General features: G+C 39.8%; 2 protein-coding genes across 2 annotated transcripts; one reads left to right on the top strand and one right to left on the bottom strand.

Moving 5' to 3' along the window:
- Positions 1-4,715: 4,715 nt before the first annotated feature.
- Positions 4,716-8,131, top strand: cdk2 (cyclin dependent kinase 2). The gene is made up of 7 exons (XM_080890605.1): positions 4,716-5,277; positions 5,876-5,953; positions 6,062-6,182; positions 6,293-6,463; positions 6,638-6,739; positions 6,823-7,026; positions 7,266-8,131. Exons 1-7 carry the CDS (start codon positions 5,162-5,164, stop codon positions 7,368-7,370), a joined length of 897 nt encoding a protein of 298 aa, XP_080746731.1. The 5' UTR covers positions 4,716-5,161; the 3' UTR covers positions 7,371-8,131.
- Positions 8,132-8,257: 126 nt separating this feature from the next.
- Positions 8,258-15,751, bottom strand: olfml3b (olfactomedin-like 3b). The gene is made up of 3 exons (XM_080890604.1): positions 15,565-15,751; positions 14,352-14,637; positions 8,258-11,380 (listed from the first exon to the last, which is right to left on the bottom strand). Exons 1-3 carry the CDS (start codon positions 15,661-15,663, stop codon positions 10,596-10,598), a joined length of 1,170 nt encoding a protein of 389 aa, XP_080746730.1. The 5' UTR covers positions 15,664-15,751; the 3' UTR covers positions 8,258-10,595.
- Positions 15,752-18,937: the final 3,186 nt, after the last annotated feature.

Raw genomic sequence — 18,937 nt, 5'->3', positions numbered from 1 at the left:
AATACTTTGGCAGAAATGGCGTTATTCTGGAAATAATAATTTTCTCAGCAAAAATAAGTCAAACATTAAAAGTTCATTCTGAAGGACATCTTACTGTAATACCTAGCTCCAACACTGGGAGCTGTTGTGTGAAAATGCTGTTAAGTACACCAAATTATAAGTTCAGCTTTGCCTGTGATCATTTCCAGGAAGACTCTTGTATGGAGACTGGGCTGCTCAGCTGCTGCTGATTTGTTTGGATCTGTGTGTTGTGGCCACTTGAGCTGTTGAAGTGATGCAGTGGTTTCCTCCCACAGTTAAAAGATAGAAACTAATATCTCACAGGCATGTTGTTTGCAATTTTGAAATCAGAAGATATTAAAGTAATTAATAAGGCTATGGTGGATTTCATTTGGGCAGGAAGAAAACCCAAAATTAAATTGGAGACACAACAGTTACCGAAAGATCTGGGCGGGTGGGGAGTGCCAAACAGGAAATTACGTTCTCTCAATACAAGCGAGGATTCTCTCTTCCTGGATACATGAACATTCTGATCTGCCATGGCTAAATATTGAGGAAGTATTATGTAAACCATCCTCGCCTGTTAACTTTCCAGGGAAACGCCTTAATGACTTACCTCACGTAATAAAGCATAACCCACTGATATATAATGCTATGTGGACGTGGGGAAAACTGAGAACACTTTTTAGCAGTAGTCTTCCGTTTAATATTTTGTCAACGCTTATAAATAATCCAGACCTTCTGCCGCAAAACAAAGGATCGAGTTTTGTGGGATGGCATAAAGTAGGTGTAAAGAGGTTTTATGACCTCTTTAAACATGGTGAGTTTAAATCCTTTGAATCCCTGAAGTCCCAGTATTCTAGGTCAAATACTGAGTTTTATAAGTGTTTGCAATTGAGAAATTATATGTTAAAAAATGCTAAATCATTACAAATCTCAACAGCCTCTTTTCGGTTGGAGAAATTTATACTGGTTAATAGGGAGCATAAACATTTTGTATCAAAGTTTTGTCATCATTGATGTTATGACTCTGATCAGGCTGGGACATTATATTGATGCTCCCGAATTTTTGTGGACAAATGGAGGAAACCACTGGATGTAAAGCATAAGGCCCGAGGGCCAGAATCGACCTGTCAAACACTCCAATCCGTCTCACCTGATGGCTTAGGATATTGTGAAGGAAGGCATAACTTTTGGACTTTTAACTATATTTTCACAAGTTTTACAGCTTTTCCTACTGATAAAGAATTTGATGGCAAGACTTAAAACAGTTGGGACATGGGGGAAAAAAGGCTGGAAAAGTAAGTGTTACTAAAAAGAAACAGCTGGAGGAAAATTTTGCAGCTAATTAGTTTAACTGCCAACAAATCAGTTACATGATTGGGTATAAAAAGAGCATCTTGGAGTTGCAGAAGGGAAGAGGAAAAAAGTAAGCTTGAGGCCAAAAATCAGCACCACTGCATTAACAACATGATTCTGTCATGGAAATGACTGCAGGAGCTCAGGAACACTTCCAGAACTCATTATCTGTGAAGACATGGTCCACAAATGCTGCCGTCGTCTCTGGGATAAAGATCACTTAAAATTTACTGACGCAAAATTTCAAACTGTTCTGCAGTCAGAGGAATCAAGATTTGGAAAATCTCTGGACTAAAGAGGAGAAAGGGGTTTTTTTTCACTTTAAACAATTTAATGTTTTCAGTTTTAATTGAAAATAAAACGTGAGTTTATTAGATCTGCAAATTTTCTAAATTTGTTTTTATTTTCATTTTTTACAGCTTCCCGACTGAGGTTGTGTTTCAGAAAACTGTTAAAGAGGAGGAAAAACACTTTTCAGACTAATTTTTTACTTATTACACACGAAATTCCTTCAGGTATAACAAGTAACATGTTAAATCAGTAAGAAGGTAAAGTGTTTTTATTATCCCCCACTTTCAAATTTTCTATTTTCAGTTGTTTTATTAATTGTTTGTTTGGCTTTTTTGTTTTCTTATTTCCACTTTGTGTAGATAAATTCTTATACATTATACAGAGTCATACGGAGTCATTTTGACAGTGACTGGTGGCTTTCCCAGTAATGTTCTCTCATGCCCGTGAGACTATTCAGGCTGCACTACATGTGACCCCTCATGCGCTACTCAACAGAGTTCAGGAGGAGAAAACGGCCTCACAAGGAGCACCTGACTTAACATACCACATACCACAAATAGGCTTATTTAGCCTCCACTTTTTATTATCTTAATAAATTTGTTCCTGGGTTTCGGGGAATTTATGGAATTAACACAGAACCTTGTTTTGTGAAATCTGATCATTTTCTGCACAAATTATTTGACATTATAAATATTTCTCATTTGCACTTAATAACAAGGCCAGTAAAGCCTGGAATCCTCAAAAACTATTTCAGCACAATCAATATAGAGCGTGTCAACAAAACTGAAGTCAAACAGTCACACAGGCTTCTCTTTTCACGCACTATTAGAAACCGAGGGATGTGATTTAGAACTGACCCCCAACCAGATCAATAAAGCCATCTGGTATATGAAAAGTACCAGACTAGACAGTCAAATCAGTTCATGACCACAGCAGCCATCAGTAGTCATTCGGTGTGTTCAAATGGCTTAAAACAAACTCTCCTCATTTTTTTTTTCATCGTTTGTATTTTTCTACTAGACACAAAAAGAAGATTTGCCTAAAGAGAAACCACAAACCAAGGTAAACACGTACAGCACAACTACTTCTACAAACACGAAGCTTCCACTGATACATGATGGAGCAGAACAATCAGCAGGCTAATCTGCTGTACGCAGGACCTGCGCCAAGGCTGCTTATGATTCACCATCAGATTATTCAGGCTGTGGGAGATCTCCTGACAGGAAACTTGCTTCCTAATTACCTCTGTCCACACAGATTATGAAACCAACTCCTCTAAACTGCAGGGAGAACAGGGAAAATCTGAATCCTCCTCCTGACAGATAAATATTCAGACAAGTTACATGCGTCACTTTCTGTGGATCAGTCGTAATTTTACTGATCAGTGATCATCTACAGGAGAAACTTAGTACAGCCGACACAATGAAATGAGAACTAACATCTTTGTGGTGCTCAAAGACGTCACTTCACATATAAATATGCAACGTGGAGACGTGTTGGGCCTGCGGGCTTCGATCATGTGCAGTACTGGAATGAATGCTTTCTGTGTCTCTTAGCACCAAATGAGGGTGTTTCTTCATGCTGCAGGGGGAACCTACTGACTTAAACACAATTGCGGTTAAAATTTCAGATCAATATTGACCTTCTTTAAAGCGGACATCTGGCATACCAGAGAAAAACACGGGTGTTAGCGATAACATTAACAATGAATGTGTGTCTTTAAACAACTGCAGCATAATCATATAACACCAGATTAGATCTACTCATAATTTTGCTAATGTGAAAAGTCAAAAATACTCTTACCATCACTAAATCCTTACAGATTTAAAGGTTTGTGACATTGGTACTGTGAAATAATCAGTACCAACAACCATGCCACATTTAAATTCACCTTACCCACCTGTTTCTCTCATTCTGATGTCTAGTTTGAATTTCCGCGGGTCGCTTTGAACATGTATATGTGCCCAAATGCACTGGGTTGCTGTTATGTGATTGGCTGATATTTATTTGCATTAATGAGCAGTTCAACCTGTTTGCCGAATTAGGATGATGGTGAGTGTATAACTCTATATAACAAAGTGTTGTATTTGACAGATACTTTATCATAGCCAACAAGTCTGATTTAAAAAAATGGTACAGCTTATCCCCTGGTTAGAGGCTAGCTCAGGGTTCCTGTTCACAAACCACAAGCGAGCTTTAACTGGTACCCAGCAGGTCATTTTGGTCCCTGAGGTGAAGAAAGTGTTAAATCCAGTTGCCCCTTTGAAAGAACACAAAGGATCTGCAGGTGGACACACATTACCAGACCTTTTTCAAAGGTATTATTTGAGTACAGATGTGTCCTATTACACTATATCAGATCCATCACTATGTCTGTTAATTAGTTTAGTTTTTCAATCAAAACAGAGAGCAAGAGAAAAACAGTTAAAAAACAGAACTTGGAAAGCATTGCTCCATAATCTAGTGGGTCATTACAAACACTTCCTGCCACTGAAGAGATCAAATTGTTCTCTTTTATTTATTTATTTATTTTTGATCTCACCATGTTTGAATAACTATAGAAAGTAAAAGTTCTTAGGATTAGGAAAACAGCTTTCTAACTTTTAAAACTGCTGTATATATAAGATGCAGAAGATATATCATAGATGTGAAGACAACTAATGTTTTTATTATGCTATACACAATGTTGCTCATGCTTTTTATTTTGCATTTATATTTTGCATTAGATTGTGTATGTGTTTAAATAATTGTTCATATTTGTGCAGTACACATCTATAAAACTGTGAATTGTGGCTACATTCATAGATAGAAAGACAGTAAATAGTATGCGTTCTGTACACTTTATAATCTGTTCGTGTCTTTCCGACGTAGTTTACGTATAGCGACGTCGCCGTTCAACCATGTGACCTGTGAGGGTGTTTGTTAACTGTTTCCTTGTTATCCCGATACAACACCGCTCTATATCACGACTTGCACCCTTTTGTTAAACAGAAGCTAAGAATTTAAAATTAGCCGATAAAAAATGTTTTAAATTTATTTCTTTAATCGATAAGAGCAGTACCATGCACAACAATTTTTCAAATAGGACCCAAGTGGAAGAGAAAAGCATTTAGACTACCGCCCACCTACAACTATCGGTGTGTCTGGAACACAAAAACGAACTCCTCCAGTCTAACGCGGGAAACGCTGTTGTGTTGCTTCTGATTTTTTTTCAAACGAGCCGCCACCGCCGCGCAAAACCAAACATTTTACGGATATTGTTATGAACAGGGTCTGCAAATGACTCTTTCTTTTGTTTTTAGCTACTTCGCGCTGACCTGAGATAGTTTATCCTCAGTCAGAATTAAGTCTTAAACCTGTGGCGCGTGCAGACCGGATGAAGAAGCCTTGAGCAGCAGTTACTTACATGGTTATATGTGAGGTTTCCCTCAGTAGCTACCCAGCTTTCGTTAGCTTCGACACAAAGAGCTAAAAGGCTAATTGCCGCTTAAAGACCTGCGCTTGGTACGAGATGGACTCGTTTCAGAAAGTTGAGAAAATTGGAGAGGGCACGTATGGGGTTGTTTACAAAGCCAAGAACAAAGTGACGGGAGAAACTGTCGCTCTGAAGAAAATCAGGCTGGACACGTAAGTAAACAAACTATTGTTGTTTATCCTCGGGCTACCAGGCTAACGTTAGTTTTCAAGTTTTACTGTGCCGAAGAGTTGATGTAATCAGTTTACTCACCTCGTGGCTCCATCAGGGCATGACTGTTTCATCAGTTAACTTCCTACAACCACACTGGACATAAGAGCAAAGTCTTCATGGCCACAGAAGGAGCAGTTCTTACATAGGACACCTACATAACTTTACAGCTCATATGAGCTTGTTGTGTTGTATTAACGTGTAACTTGTTATAATATAAAAACACAATCCGTAAATAACAGTAAAGTGTCCCAGATCTAAATCGCCATCATTTTCCTCAGGCTGCATCAGAAAACCTTACTGAAAATTCAGATGTGCCGTTAGTCAAAGTTGCTTGCTTTGTGACCTTTGTTTCAAACCAGAGAAAACTAAATCATTAGCGTGTCTAATCTGTGCTAATTTATAAGGTGCGCTGCTTAAAGGTGTAGTGTTGTTTCTTTCAGCTTTCAGGACTTGGATCAGCTGTCAGACTGCCAGGATACTAAAGTACATGCTTGGCTTAGATAAAAACCTGTTTCTTTTACCGTTTGTTCATTTCAGGGAAACAGAGGGCGTACCGAGCACAGCTATCCGGGAGATATCGCTTCTCAAAGAACTCAGTCACCCAAATATTGTCAAGTAAGTGCTTATGTTACAGCTATGTCTAAACCATGCTTGCAGTATTCTTGTTTTACTTGTTTGATGTTGCTTTTTTTTCAAGCCAACTTACCTGTCAACATGTTGCAGATTACGCGATGTTATCCACACCGAGAACAAGCTCTATCTTGTTTTTGAGTTTCTTCACCAGGATTTAAAAAAGTTTATGGACTCCTCCTCAGTCACTGGTATCCCGCTGCCTCTAGTAAAGGTAACCACCACAGCAGATTTGAATTCATACTTTCAGCAGTTAATACTGCTAAGAATTGTACTCTGGAAGTCAGGCTTGACTCAACTGAGCATATTTTGCTGTGTTTGCAGAGCTATCTTTTTCAGCTGCTGCAAGGCCTGGCTTTCTGCCACTCTCACAGGGTTCTCCATCGAGACCTGAAGCCCCAGAACCTCCTCATCAACGCCCAGGGTGAGATCAAGCTGGCTGACTTTGGCCTGGCAAGAGCCTTCGGAGTACCCGTCCGCGCATATACACATGAAGTAAGGCGTTGACAACCTACCTAAGTAAATGTTAGAGTTATAAGATTATAAACGGCTAGAACTTCAGATGTGCTTGCTCTGCTTTCATGTGGTCTCTACTATGTAGGTTAATGGCACCTACAATTTCTTAGCTCAGTGCATGCAACAACTGTTTACTCCTGTGATATTTTTCAGGTGGTAACACTTTGGTACAGAGCCCCAGAAATTCTCCTGGGCTGCAAGTACTACTCCACAGCTGTTGACATCTGGAGTCTTGGATGTATTTTTGCTGAAATGGTAACATACTTTAATTATTAACAGCAAAAAAGAAAAAGCTCCAAAATGAACAAAAGACACCAACCATGTCTCCCTGCCCACAGGTCACCAGGAGGGCTTTGTTTCCCGGTGACTCGGAGATAGATCAGTTATTCCGAATCTTTCGTACTCTGGGGACGCCTGACGAGACCGTCTGGCCCGGAGTCACATCCATGCCTGACTACAAACCAACCTTCCCCAAGTGGGCTCGGCAGGATTTATCAAAAGTGGTGCCTCTTCTTGACGAAGATGGAAGAGAACTGCTCGGGGTGAGAACATTTCTGATTTATTGGCACTTTCATTATATATTCATGGCCAAAGAAGTTGGTCTTCTTTCTGCTTTGCCTATCTGAATATTTTCTCCTGTGAAAGTGTCCCTTTCAGACTAGAGAGTTGACCACTGTGCACCCTGAACAGTGTCATGAACTCCACGACTTGTGTTAGTTTTTGACTGAAGCACGTGGCTGTATTCATTGACTGCTTTTCTTTTTTTTTTTCGATCTTACAGGAAATGCTGAACTACGATCCAAACAAAAGGCTGTCTGCCAAAAATGCTCTTGTGCATCGATTTTTCCGTGATGTCTCCATGCCACTTCCCCACCTCAGACTCTGAGTCGTGCAAAATAACAGGCTCTTTTAATGCCAGCTATATCTAAGCAATAAAGACTCGCCATGCTTCAGGTTCATGACTCAAATGGACGGGAAAAAGTGGACACTACAGAATACATTGGATTCTTCAGTAACTAAAACCAGCCCTCGAGAAGCAACTTGTCGTGAGAGTTTCACTGTTTCAATGTTTATCATAGTTTTGAGGATTTAACTGTAATTTTCAATATAATTATTTTGCATATTTATATGCAACTTGTCATATTTGATGTATTTATGATGGGCTTTGAGTCAGTGCAGGTTGGGTAGACCCATTCTATTTGTATAACATTATATTTCCAAATTTTAATGGTATGTTGTCTTTAGCATGTCCATCTTGAAGTAATAGGTTAGTTAGAATTAAACGTGATCAAACAAGTTTGTGGGGTAGTGCAAATAACGGTGGGTGAGCAGCAGCTGATTACGATGGGCTGAAGTGAATTGGTCACAACTCCAATGAGAGAGTTGAGATGAAAGCAGTGGTTTTCTAGCTTGGTTTGAATCCCAGTTATCGTTAATTGATTTTAAAAGTGCACCTTCATTTAATTACTGGTGGGATTCAGGTTTAATGGCAGGATTACTCAGCAAACTCAGTCGGGTATAAAAATGTTCCAAATGTATTGTAATTCAGATTTTATGTAACTGTTGCCTCTTTTCTTACTGTCAATTTTAAGCCATTTTTACAAATGTTTATTTACAGTTAGGAAAAAATAAACTTGTTTAAACTTCTTTACTGGTTTTATTGATACATTATAAACTTGACCAATTTTTATTTTGGACGGGTGAGCGAAATCTTACACTTTGAGACAGATGTAGAAGTTTTACCAAGCGCTTTATAAAACTCAAATACCAGAGTCTCACAGACCGTCTGGTTGTGAAATTATTTTCATGCTTCATTAAGCTTTGGCCAATCAAGCATACAAGACCATGTCTGCAGCCTGCAGATGGACTGAAGTACTTATGATGAATGTGGTTTTTAAAAAGCTTGATTCTGTAATTTTATCATTCTTGGAAATGTCAGGCAATCATTAATGATAAAATTATATGAGAAATTATAGCTCCAAAGACTTTTGGACTGGTTAGGAAAGCAGTCTTACAAATTACATTCGATGTGAAGCAAAACGGAAGTTTAAATATTTCACTGGCCACTCTGTTAGATCCACCTGTTCAGCTGCTGAATCAACCAGTCAAATGACGACAGCTCAGTGCATTTAAACATGGTCAAGATGGTCAAATTGTGCTGCCTGTTTTGTTGTGTTGTTGTCAACACGACAAAATTGGTTGACTTCACATTTTAAACATTCAAAATCAGAGATGTGTTGGAAAGCAGTATGGCGTGACAATTTGTCCCTATTGCACCACTTTGTCCTGTGCGGTCTTCTTAACCCCAGAGGACAACACACGTTACTAAAATCAATAAAGCACTCATAATTCAATTAAATTTCAGATTTATTATAATCATGAATAACATAATATTCAACAACCACTATTATTTTCACACCATTTGATATCTGTGTCTGTGGTCCATCTCATTATGACCACAGTGTACCCAGCTTCTGATGGCTGTTTCCAGCAGGATAACGCTCCACATCGCTCAATGCGGCAACTGTGTAGCAGAGTCAAATCTTACATGGATGCTTAAATATTTCTATATCAATCTTTATATACTGTACATAGAAAAACACTGACAGCCTTGTTTAAAATGGTTAGTCTGCCAGTTATTTTTATAATGAACAGTTATTAGGAAAAAATATGATAGCGGGGGGAAAAAGGAGATATAAGTGTAGAAGAAATGGCAGTAAGAAAGTTATGTTCAGATATAAATTAATAAACATCAAAGAATAGTAATCGCAATAGTGGTGCTGTTTGCTCATTTTTTGGGTGGTATTTAGCAAAAATGCACATGTGCTCAACATGTGGGAAGAGTGCAGATAATGCACAGGGTGCTAGCCTGCTAGCGGTTTCTTGCACATACAGTATCCTAATGTCGGAGTTACATTTTTCAGCTCACCTTACACAGTGGTTGTATTTTATGTTAACAGTGCTTATGATATAAATCTGAACACTAAAAAATATTAAATTAACAAGCTACAAAAGATAACATTTCCTAGGGTGTATTTAATGTTGTGTATTTAGTAGCACGGACAAGATTACTGTGAATGCTACACAAAACTGTCATGTTAAAATCCAATGGAGTCAGTACAAATGAGCTGAGAAGGAAGATTCAAGAAGCTGGATTCAGTTGATAAGCACTTGGGGTATAAAGATTCATGTTGATATGACAAATATCAGGTATAGAAGTGGCAGGTTTGACAGAGGTTTTATGCTATTAAAAGGATGTGTTGAATATTTGCCTCATATCTGTGAACACACAAAAGTGCCTGGAGCCACTGCAGAAACTTAGACAGCAGCTAATCATGGGTAAGTACAGTATATCTGTTTCGGTCCACTCAACAGCAGATGGAGAAACAACTCTAAAGATGGAAGCACGGTGTAGTCTCGTTAGAAGTGGGGTTAAGGTAGCCACAAAACACCAGATATCACAAAATAAATCTGAGCATTTTGAAATTAGTTCTGAATTTGTGAAAAGAAAATTATGATGCATAATTACAGTCTCACACTCCTGAATCTTGGCTGTTTTCGTCCTCTTTTTTCATCCTGATCATCTCACAAGCAGTATTTTTGTACCATCTATGTATTGTCGACAATAAAGGTTGAGTATTTTCTTCACTTCATATCCTCAGATTTATTTTTCTTGTATTTCCTTTTAACATTTTTTTTTTTTTGTAAATATCATATTGTGGCCCACCAACAGTACCTTAACTGCCCACCAGGGTGCGATGGCCAACACTTGGGGAACCACTCACGTTTCCTTTTTGTTGTAATGAAGCTTTGTCACTTCCTAATAACGTCTATGTAGCATGAAAGAATCATCACAGACTCTTGTTCATTTCTTAGGTTTGTCTCCTGCCTCACAGTCCCTACAGTAAATGTTGTGTTATTGCAGCTTCCAGGTTTTATGAGAAGTGGATTACAATGTTAGAGTCCAAGATTTTATATTTAAGCTGTTCTGAAACTCCCTGAAAGGTGAGAAATGATCTTAAATTCTACAAAATCGTTAGTTTTGAGACCTCATCTGTAGTTTAGAAGCTAAAACCTCTCAGAATACAGCGTTAGGGCTGTTTAGAGAAGCTCAGATCTCTAGTTTCTTCTTCATGGTAAGCTTGTACAGGATCTGGTAGCCATCATCCCAGGCGTAGAGCAGCTTCTCGTGGGGATTGTACTTCAGACTTGAGTGAGATCCGTAGCGTTTTGGAAAGTAAACCAGCGGTGCATCTTCACTGGTCACCATGTCGTTGACGTCGAACACACATTGTACTCGTGAGCGTCCAGCCTGCTTGGTGTTGTACACAACATACAGAGTGCCACAGATGACAAAGGCCGCCTCTGCATTCTCTCTGGGACAATTTGTGTCCCACATCTGCTCAATATCCAGTGAGGTGGTGTCCATTTTAGCCAGAGAGATGTACCTTTCATTCTGCTGTGTGGCGTAAATGGCCCACAGGCCTTCCTCATCCACAGCCAGGTCAATCACCGTCTCTGGGGTCAGACCATACACAGGGACGTGGTCCTGCACAGGAAACACTGCACTGTCAGTCAGAGAGTTATTCTGCAGGTCATGTTTAACCACCTTTAACTCGTCAGCCTGACTCATGTAATACACGTAGTTGTTGTAGACCACGTGGCCTGTTCCCCTCCAGGCTGACGGCAGCTTCACTGTACTGGACAGAGACATGCCCGACGAGCGGGTGAAGTCTTGCACAGAGGCAAACGCGTGGATGATGTCGTCTTCCGTCCCATTAAAAATGTAGACCTTCCCAGAGGCCCTGTTGGTGTCTTTAGTCCAGGTGCCCTTTTGCCCTCCGACTCTCTTCAATATCTTCATGGCTTTTATGCTGGAGATCATGTCGCTGCAGTCTGAAACAGAGAGCAGGACAGGCTTTACTCGACACAGCTGGCAGTTTTCAAATATTCTAGTCACGTCTGTACTATTTATAGCTGTGGTTCAGAAAGAACACCTCGTTTTATTTCCATTAGATGTGGCATACACATTCATGGTTCCCATGAAAAACTAATAACATTCCCACCAGTCATCAGCGTCAGCTCTGCTTTCAGTTGAGTGTTAATTAGATGAAACAGCCAGTAGCTAAATTGGCTATAAAGCATCATTTTCCTTTTGTGTGATTAATAAGTTTGTCTACTGTCCATGAAAGAAAAACCAATAAAGAGAGAAATGTTCCTGTGCCCATAGATTAAACTACTCATTTATTAGAAAATTAAAGTAAATTTAGCTCATATGCATTATAAATATGGCTGTCCTCATATTGTGGAAGGACGGGTACTTCCATGAGAAAGCCCATTCAGGGATCAATTTATCCCACAAACAAGTTTCTGTGTTCTCAATTATTTATCATTTGAGGGCCGAAGCATGGCCAAAACTGAAGTTTTTGGCTTTTTTGCTTGAAGAGCTTTTCATAGAGGAGTTTGTTTATTACAGCATGTCAAAATCAATCCTTTGACACAAAACAAAACAAAAAAAATTTGTTAGATCTCAAATATGCACTGTCCAATCTGTCCCAAACTTCATGTGCAGAATCCGAGCTACGTGTCAGTATTAGGTCACACTCATAATGCCACCGTGGTATCTGGAAATCAGCTGTAGGTGATAATCATCATTAAATGTAAATTATCATCAGGTTTTCATTGTGGGTTCCACACATGGTAAACAGCAGCATGACATATAATTAGTGGGTGTTCTCAAACACCAACTAATGGACACAGGACGTGTTAGGTAACTTGTTTATGCAAAACCAGTTACAATCCAGGAAACGTGGCATCCAAATTCGTGCAGGAAACATCTTGACTCCAGTAAAACTCGACATGCATGAAAGTGCAGGAGCACAATCATTGCTGCTTGTATTTTTAATTCTGCATTGTTTTTACATCAGCCAGACACCCTTGCACTGGTGACACATTCCTTTAGTTAACTGTAATTAATTGCTTTAATTTTATTTTCCTGGCTTGTAAATGAATTCTGCATGCAGTCCTGGTGCCATAAAAACGCACAAGCTTACCAAATGTGAGTCTGTCTGACATTAAAGAGAGTTTGCACCATTTCCTCCAGCTTTACACAGATTGCTAAAAACGACAGTGCCAAGCTATTTTTAGAACATTCCTTAAAAACTAAAAGGCACTGCCTCTCAAAACACTTAACACTTAAGTGACACTTGGGATCACTAAATGTAATTTTAAGAATAAAAGAACTTTCATTTAATGCAGCATTACATTCATCTGAAATGATGCAAATTGCAGTAATGATTACTGGAGTTTTCAAAAATCGTTTATGATTTTTAATAATAGAATATCTACTCAGTTGGACAGGAAAGAAAGAATCTCTTTCTCTGTCATCTCAAACTGGCTATTTAACATTATTATTGTTATTTTTTTAAAACAACCCAATTCCCAGTGGTAATCGGAGCACTTGGGGCAGTGAACCGTGAACTGGCCGAGTGGCTCCATCAGATCCCAGGAACAACATCTGAGACCTCTGTCCAAAAGAGCACAGTCCTGGGACAGCAAAGATACTGGAGAGGTCCCTCAAGCTCCCAGGCCTCTGGCAAAGGACCCAAGCTTTAAGGATAAAGCTCGGGTCCTTGCAGGGCGAGTTGGGAATTTTTTAAATATATATGTGAGTTGGCTCTCATAGACAATGTAATAAATATGCAATTACTGGCAACCAGGTACATGTGTCTAACAGCTTGTTAACCCAGATATCTAATCAGCCAATTACATGGCAGCAATAGCATTTAGACATGTGGACGTGTTTAAGGCAGCCTCTTTAAAAACAGCATCAGGATGGGGAGGAAAGGTCATTTCAGTGACTTTGAACGTGGCAAGGTTGTTGGTGCCAGATGGGCTGAGTGCTTTCTGAGTATTTCAGAACGTGCTGATCTGCTGGGATTTTCCCACACAGTCATCTGTAGAGTTTACAGAGAGGTCAGAGGAGAATAGCCAAACTGCTTTGAAATGATAGGAAGGCGACAACAAATGTACAACATGCGGAACTTCAAAGAAGATGGATTACAGCAGAAAAAGACCACATCAAGCACCACTCCTGACAGGTAAGCAACTGGCAACTGAGGCCTGATTCTACAATTCACACGGGCTCAGCAAAATAGAACAACAGACGAATAGAAAACTGTTGCCTGGTCTGATGAGTCTTGATTGATGTCAGGGTCTGAATTTGCTGTAAACAACATGAAAGCATGGCTGCATCTAGCCTTGTGTCAACAGTTCAGGCTGCAGGTTGATGGTGGTTTAATGGTTTATAGGATGCTTTGTTGTCACACTTTGGGTTCCTTAGTACCAACAAAGGATTGTTTAAACACCACAGCCTACCCCAGTTTTGTTGTTGACCCTACATGACCACAGTGTGCACATCTTCTAATGGCTGCTTCAGCAGTGCAATCATCATGTCACAAAGCTCAAACCACCACAAAATGGTTTCTAGACGATGACAATGATTTCAGTGTACTCAAATAACCTCATCAGTCACCAGATCTCAATGCTGTAGAGCAAGATTTGGTGGAACCAGAGATGCACATCATGGATGTCCAGCTGAGAAATCTGCAGTAACTGTGTGATGTTGTCACGATAATATGGACCAGAATGTCTGAGGAATGTTTTTAGCACCTTGTTGAATTTCTGCCACCAATATTAAAGCAGTTCTGAAGGCAAAAGGAGGTCTCACCTGGTCCTAGTAAGGTATACCTAATAAACTGTCAGCTGACTTGAACTGTTGGTCACATTATTCATGCATTGCTCAAGCATGTCATGTTCATCCCCAATAAAAAAAATCAGGGTATTTAGTAAAGATTTCATTTCTCACCTGAGAGTTGTGAGTATTTGGACTTCTGTTTCTCCTTCACCACAGTCACCTGCTGCTCTATTAGCTTGTCGTCCACATCCACACACGGCTGAGCCCCATTCTGTGTCTCCAGATAGTCTAATTCCCGCTCGACCCGGTCCACCCTGGTCCCCACGCTGTCTATATTCATCCTCAGTGCCTCTTTTTCTTTGTCCAGGTTCTCCAGCTGGGAAACCATCTGCTGCTTCAGCTCCCGCAGCTCGGAGGCATAGCGGGTGGTCTGCTCGTGCCACAGAGAGATCCTGTCCTGTTTTAACAAAGGTGGTTAGTCATAACTGAGATATGATCAGACATGTATTCCCTGTTTGTATAGCACTCAGAATAATAAATAGGATGTGTGTTATACAGTGAGCTTGAGTGGATTTCTAGAGAGCACTGACTGCAATGAAAACACCATAATTTGATGTCCTTTTCAGGCTCAGTAAACACTGTGGTAGAAAGCCATAATAATAAGAATAAAACCCATCTATCAAACAACCGGCTTCAGCCCACACGTGGCAAGTTTCCACCCAGCTCGAGTGTCTATGAGCTGAATGCAGAATACAGCTGGGTGCTTTGTGGTCGAGCCTGACCCATGACCCCGCTGTGGAAGAAGGAAATGAAAAGAGATCCTTCCCACAGGTAATCATTCAACATGACATGAGCTGAGACTGTTAGATGTGGGTAAATAGCATTTTTGGGAGTTCAGTTTAATAAAGTGTGTTAAAAAGGTTCGTGCTTCTCATTTAAATTAAATTACAGACATGACTGACAATCAGTCAGTCTGTTCTTGTGTTTTAGTTTTGTCCAATTAAGCCAAATACATTTGTGTCCATCATAGAAAAAAAGGTTAGCCCTGGCCCTTTTTGTTTTTTAGAATATCTCTTTGTGATGCCAGAAAACTACTTGCCCTCAAAAAAAGTTTTTTCACTGATGCAATTTTGCATAAACTCTTTTTTTTTTGTTGGTAACATACGTGCACGTATACCTTGACTAAGGAAACTTCAGAGGCCCATTTCTAACTCACAACTCAGACAAAAATGCCACAGTCCCCGTACCCTTAAAGGAGCTGTATTTTCCAGTAATTTCTCCAGGATTTGGCCACATCTGCATTCCATTGCCTCTGTCCCTAGAAGTTTCCTTTCAGAGGGACTCTGGAGCGCAGGGCTCGGCAGGGAGGTAAAGAGAGTCTTACCTCAATAGCAAGCAGCCTCCGCTCCAAGTAGTCAATCAGTGCTTGGTGCTGAGCTGTGGCAAAGCACGCCAAAGTTACCAAGACAACAAGTCCTCTCATTTTGTGTCAGCTCAGTCTCTTTTAACTCCTGTAAAGTCCTGACTGAAGTTCAGTTAGAGTGTGCCGAGGAGCCAGCAGATTCCCAGAGGTGGGCTGGAATGTTTTACTAAGCTGTCTGGGAGGAGCCAATAACATCTGTGAAGATGGAGGCGCACAGTCTGTGCTTCTTATTTCTACCTTCGACATCCACACCTGACAAACAAACTGAAAAGCTAAACTATACATATCATAATGCTTAAATACATGTTTAGGTTTCAGGAAGTTGGAACATCAGCAGCACCACAAGGAACTAAAATGTGAATTACAGTGATGAGTCAAGGAGGTACAACTTCAGCATGAAGGGCAAGAAACCAGTAGTTGTTTTTGATCTCTGTCACAAAGTCTCTGCAGCATTTACTCTGAAAAATTAAAAGTTTTTTATACTTAGACTCTTTTTTAATGAGACTTTTATTGGGCGTGACCAGGATTAGAAATGTGTACATCAGAGGGACAGCTCAGGTTCAGCAGTTTGGAGACAAAGTTAGAGTGTTAGAAAGTTAGAGATGGATTGAGCAAGTGTAGAGGTGGGATAGTGGATATTCTGGACAAAGGAGGTTGAGTATGGAGCTGCTAGACTGGAGAAAAAGAGGAAGACCACAGAGGAGGTACACGGATGTAGTGAAGGAGGGGTGAAGTTAGATGGAGGCAGAGTATCTGCTATAGCGACCCCTATAGGACGTAGCTGTGATACAAATAAGATTTTTATTGCATGTCTTTAAAAATGCTTACATGCCCAAATGATGCTAAAAGTGCATTTTGTTGATTTAGTCTACTCTCCTGTGCACACTGGTTGTAAAGCAATATGATCCCATTGTCAACTCAACACTGTGATGGACTGACAGTGTGCCCCGCACTCGCTCTGTGACGAATGGGATAGGCTTCAGCTCTGTCTTCAGATGGATGGATGTCCACAAAATTGCATTTTAATAAATAACTATAGTGTGATTCATTTAACTTTACACATCCCCCACATGTGCACTATCTCTGTTATAGATCAATAAGCATAGTTGTGCAGGGCTTATTCGATTGGCCTGCTGTTTATATAGCACTTTCCTGGCCTTACTGATCACTCAAAGGACTAAAAGAGTACTACCCACATAGGCACAGGGAGACATGTATTGCACATTGCTGCAAGTGCAAGTACCATGGTTATACCATCTGTCTCGAGAGGACAGATGCTGTGATTAGGAACTAAGATATTTCAGCTGCAAAAGATCCAGCTTCACTAAGTGTGACATACACATTCAAACTACAGCTTCATTAGCTTATTATCAAGCGTTAGTATTTTGGTTTCCTTTTCTTTTTCTTTTTCTTTGGTGTTCATGTATTTATATATTTATTTATGTATGTCTGAGTCACCTATGTCTGATACCGCAGTACTCCTTCCTGGTTTATGTGAAAGCAGTGGCTGAGGGTGGAGCCTGATTCAATACAAAGTTTAAAGAAAAGCTAGACTTTTTCTCCACTGTTTAAAATGGTCTGATCGGTCCGTATATGTGCTTTCCTTTTCTTAACTCAGATTGTTGAGTTAAAATGTGAATATTACAAGTGTGTCTGCAGTGTTTTCCAGCTGTATTAGCTCTCACAGCAATAAGATGTCGCCTGGATAACAGAAACCATAGTTAGAGCAGTGAATTACAGGGAAAGAGAAGCAGATAATGTGTCTGGTCTCCTCTCTAATGATATGGCATACAAACATATTTCTAAAATGTGTATTTATTTTGTTTTTCCAGCTTGCTCTAAAACTATATCTATGTATGTTGTTTTACCCCTGTCATTTAAAAATACAACTATAGTGCAGTGAAGAGGGGGAAGAGTCAAACACTGGGTCGCTGCATTTAACACTGTGGTATATCGTCGCCTGTTAAACCTGTGAGCACCCGGAATTATGAATGTTATGATATATTCTTCCAGTTTTACAGGTGTATACTTCATGAATTTTGAGGGGGGGTTATTCTTTCTTTGTTTGATTTTGTAGGTTACATAAAGCCATGTGTGAAAAGTTGTGGGATTCAAAATATTTTATCCCTTTTTACACTGATGGCTCATGGATATGATGAATATAATGGGTATAATGACACGATTGTGTGTCATGTGGCAATTAATGAAACCAGTAGATCCAGTATACCCAGTATATATGAAATTGTAAATAGATTTTGCTAATCAAAACAGTAACATTTTCATACTTTATGGACCGCAATGGGATCGATTTGCATGTTCATATTTACAGACCTACTGCAGTATGCTGTATGGCTCGCACCCAGCCCACTGATAATATCATCTACTGATGATAGTGAAGGCGTAACATTGATCCCATCAGGATCTCATTTGGATCATTTGGATTGAGAATCCCTTTCTGAGGGGGCAAGTGGACACAAACCATGGCAGCAAAATGTCACTGGATCTCCCCACTGTAATGGTTAGGCAGCTCAGGGTTTTCATACATACAGATAAATAAAATATATACTCTACATGTATGGCTTTCATTTAAATGTGTTTAAATTCTGCACATCAAACTTTACTTTTAACAAATCATGTTACCCTGCAAAGGCGATGTATGTGGGTGTACTAAGAACTGAGCAGGCTGTGTGGAAACTTCCTCTGTGACCTGTTTAAATCCAAAGATTTTTCCTTTCCTGTATCTGAACAGGTAAAATCTGCTGGTAGCACGCTCATCAAACTACTTCATTTTGTAAACAATTTGCTCCTGCTGCTGCCACTCTGTTGTGCAGGGTTGGACTCTTAGGCTTTCACATCCAAATGCAGAATTATGTATATGATTCAGGTCACACCACTAATGCTTCAGCTGCCGCTCTGCATGACTACAACTAAAGGTCTGTTGTGTTTACAGTGCTCAAGGCTTGTTTATGACTTTGCTTTGCTCCACTTTGCACTGTTACCGGTTGAGGTTTGTTTGTGCGGGTTGATTTATTTGAGTCTTTTTTTATGACTGACAAAACAGAACAGGACATTCAAGTCAGAACAATCAGTGGAGATATGTCTATGAAAAAGGTTAGGGGTATATCATTATTAAATGATGTGGTGTTGTGAGTTTGTGAAAAAGCGGCACGTGTACCTGTGCTTGTGCTGATATGAAAATGTTTCCCTGTAGTCCTTCGTGTTAAATGAGGAAAAGTGGGCGGGCTCATGAATGCTCATCACTGAAATTCAAGCAAGAAGCATTAGCTTTTTTCACTACTTTTCATTCTTATCCTGTGATTTCACATGAATTCGA

Source organism: Rhamphochromis sp. 'chilingali', assembly GCF_963969265.1.
Source record: "Rhamphochromis sp. 'chilingali' genome assembly, chromosome: 9".
NCBI lineage: Eukaryota > Metazoa > Chordata > Actinopteri > Cichliformes > Cichlidae > Rhamphochromis > Rhamphochromis sp. 'chilingali'.
Note: the sequence above shows the minus strand (reverse complement) of the source record. Positions and strands in the feature narration are given on the sequence as shown.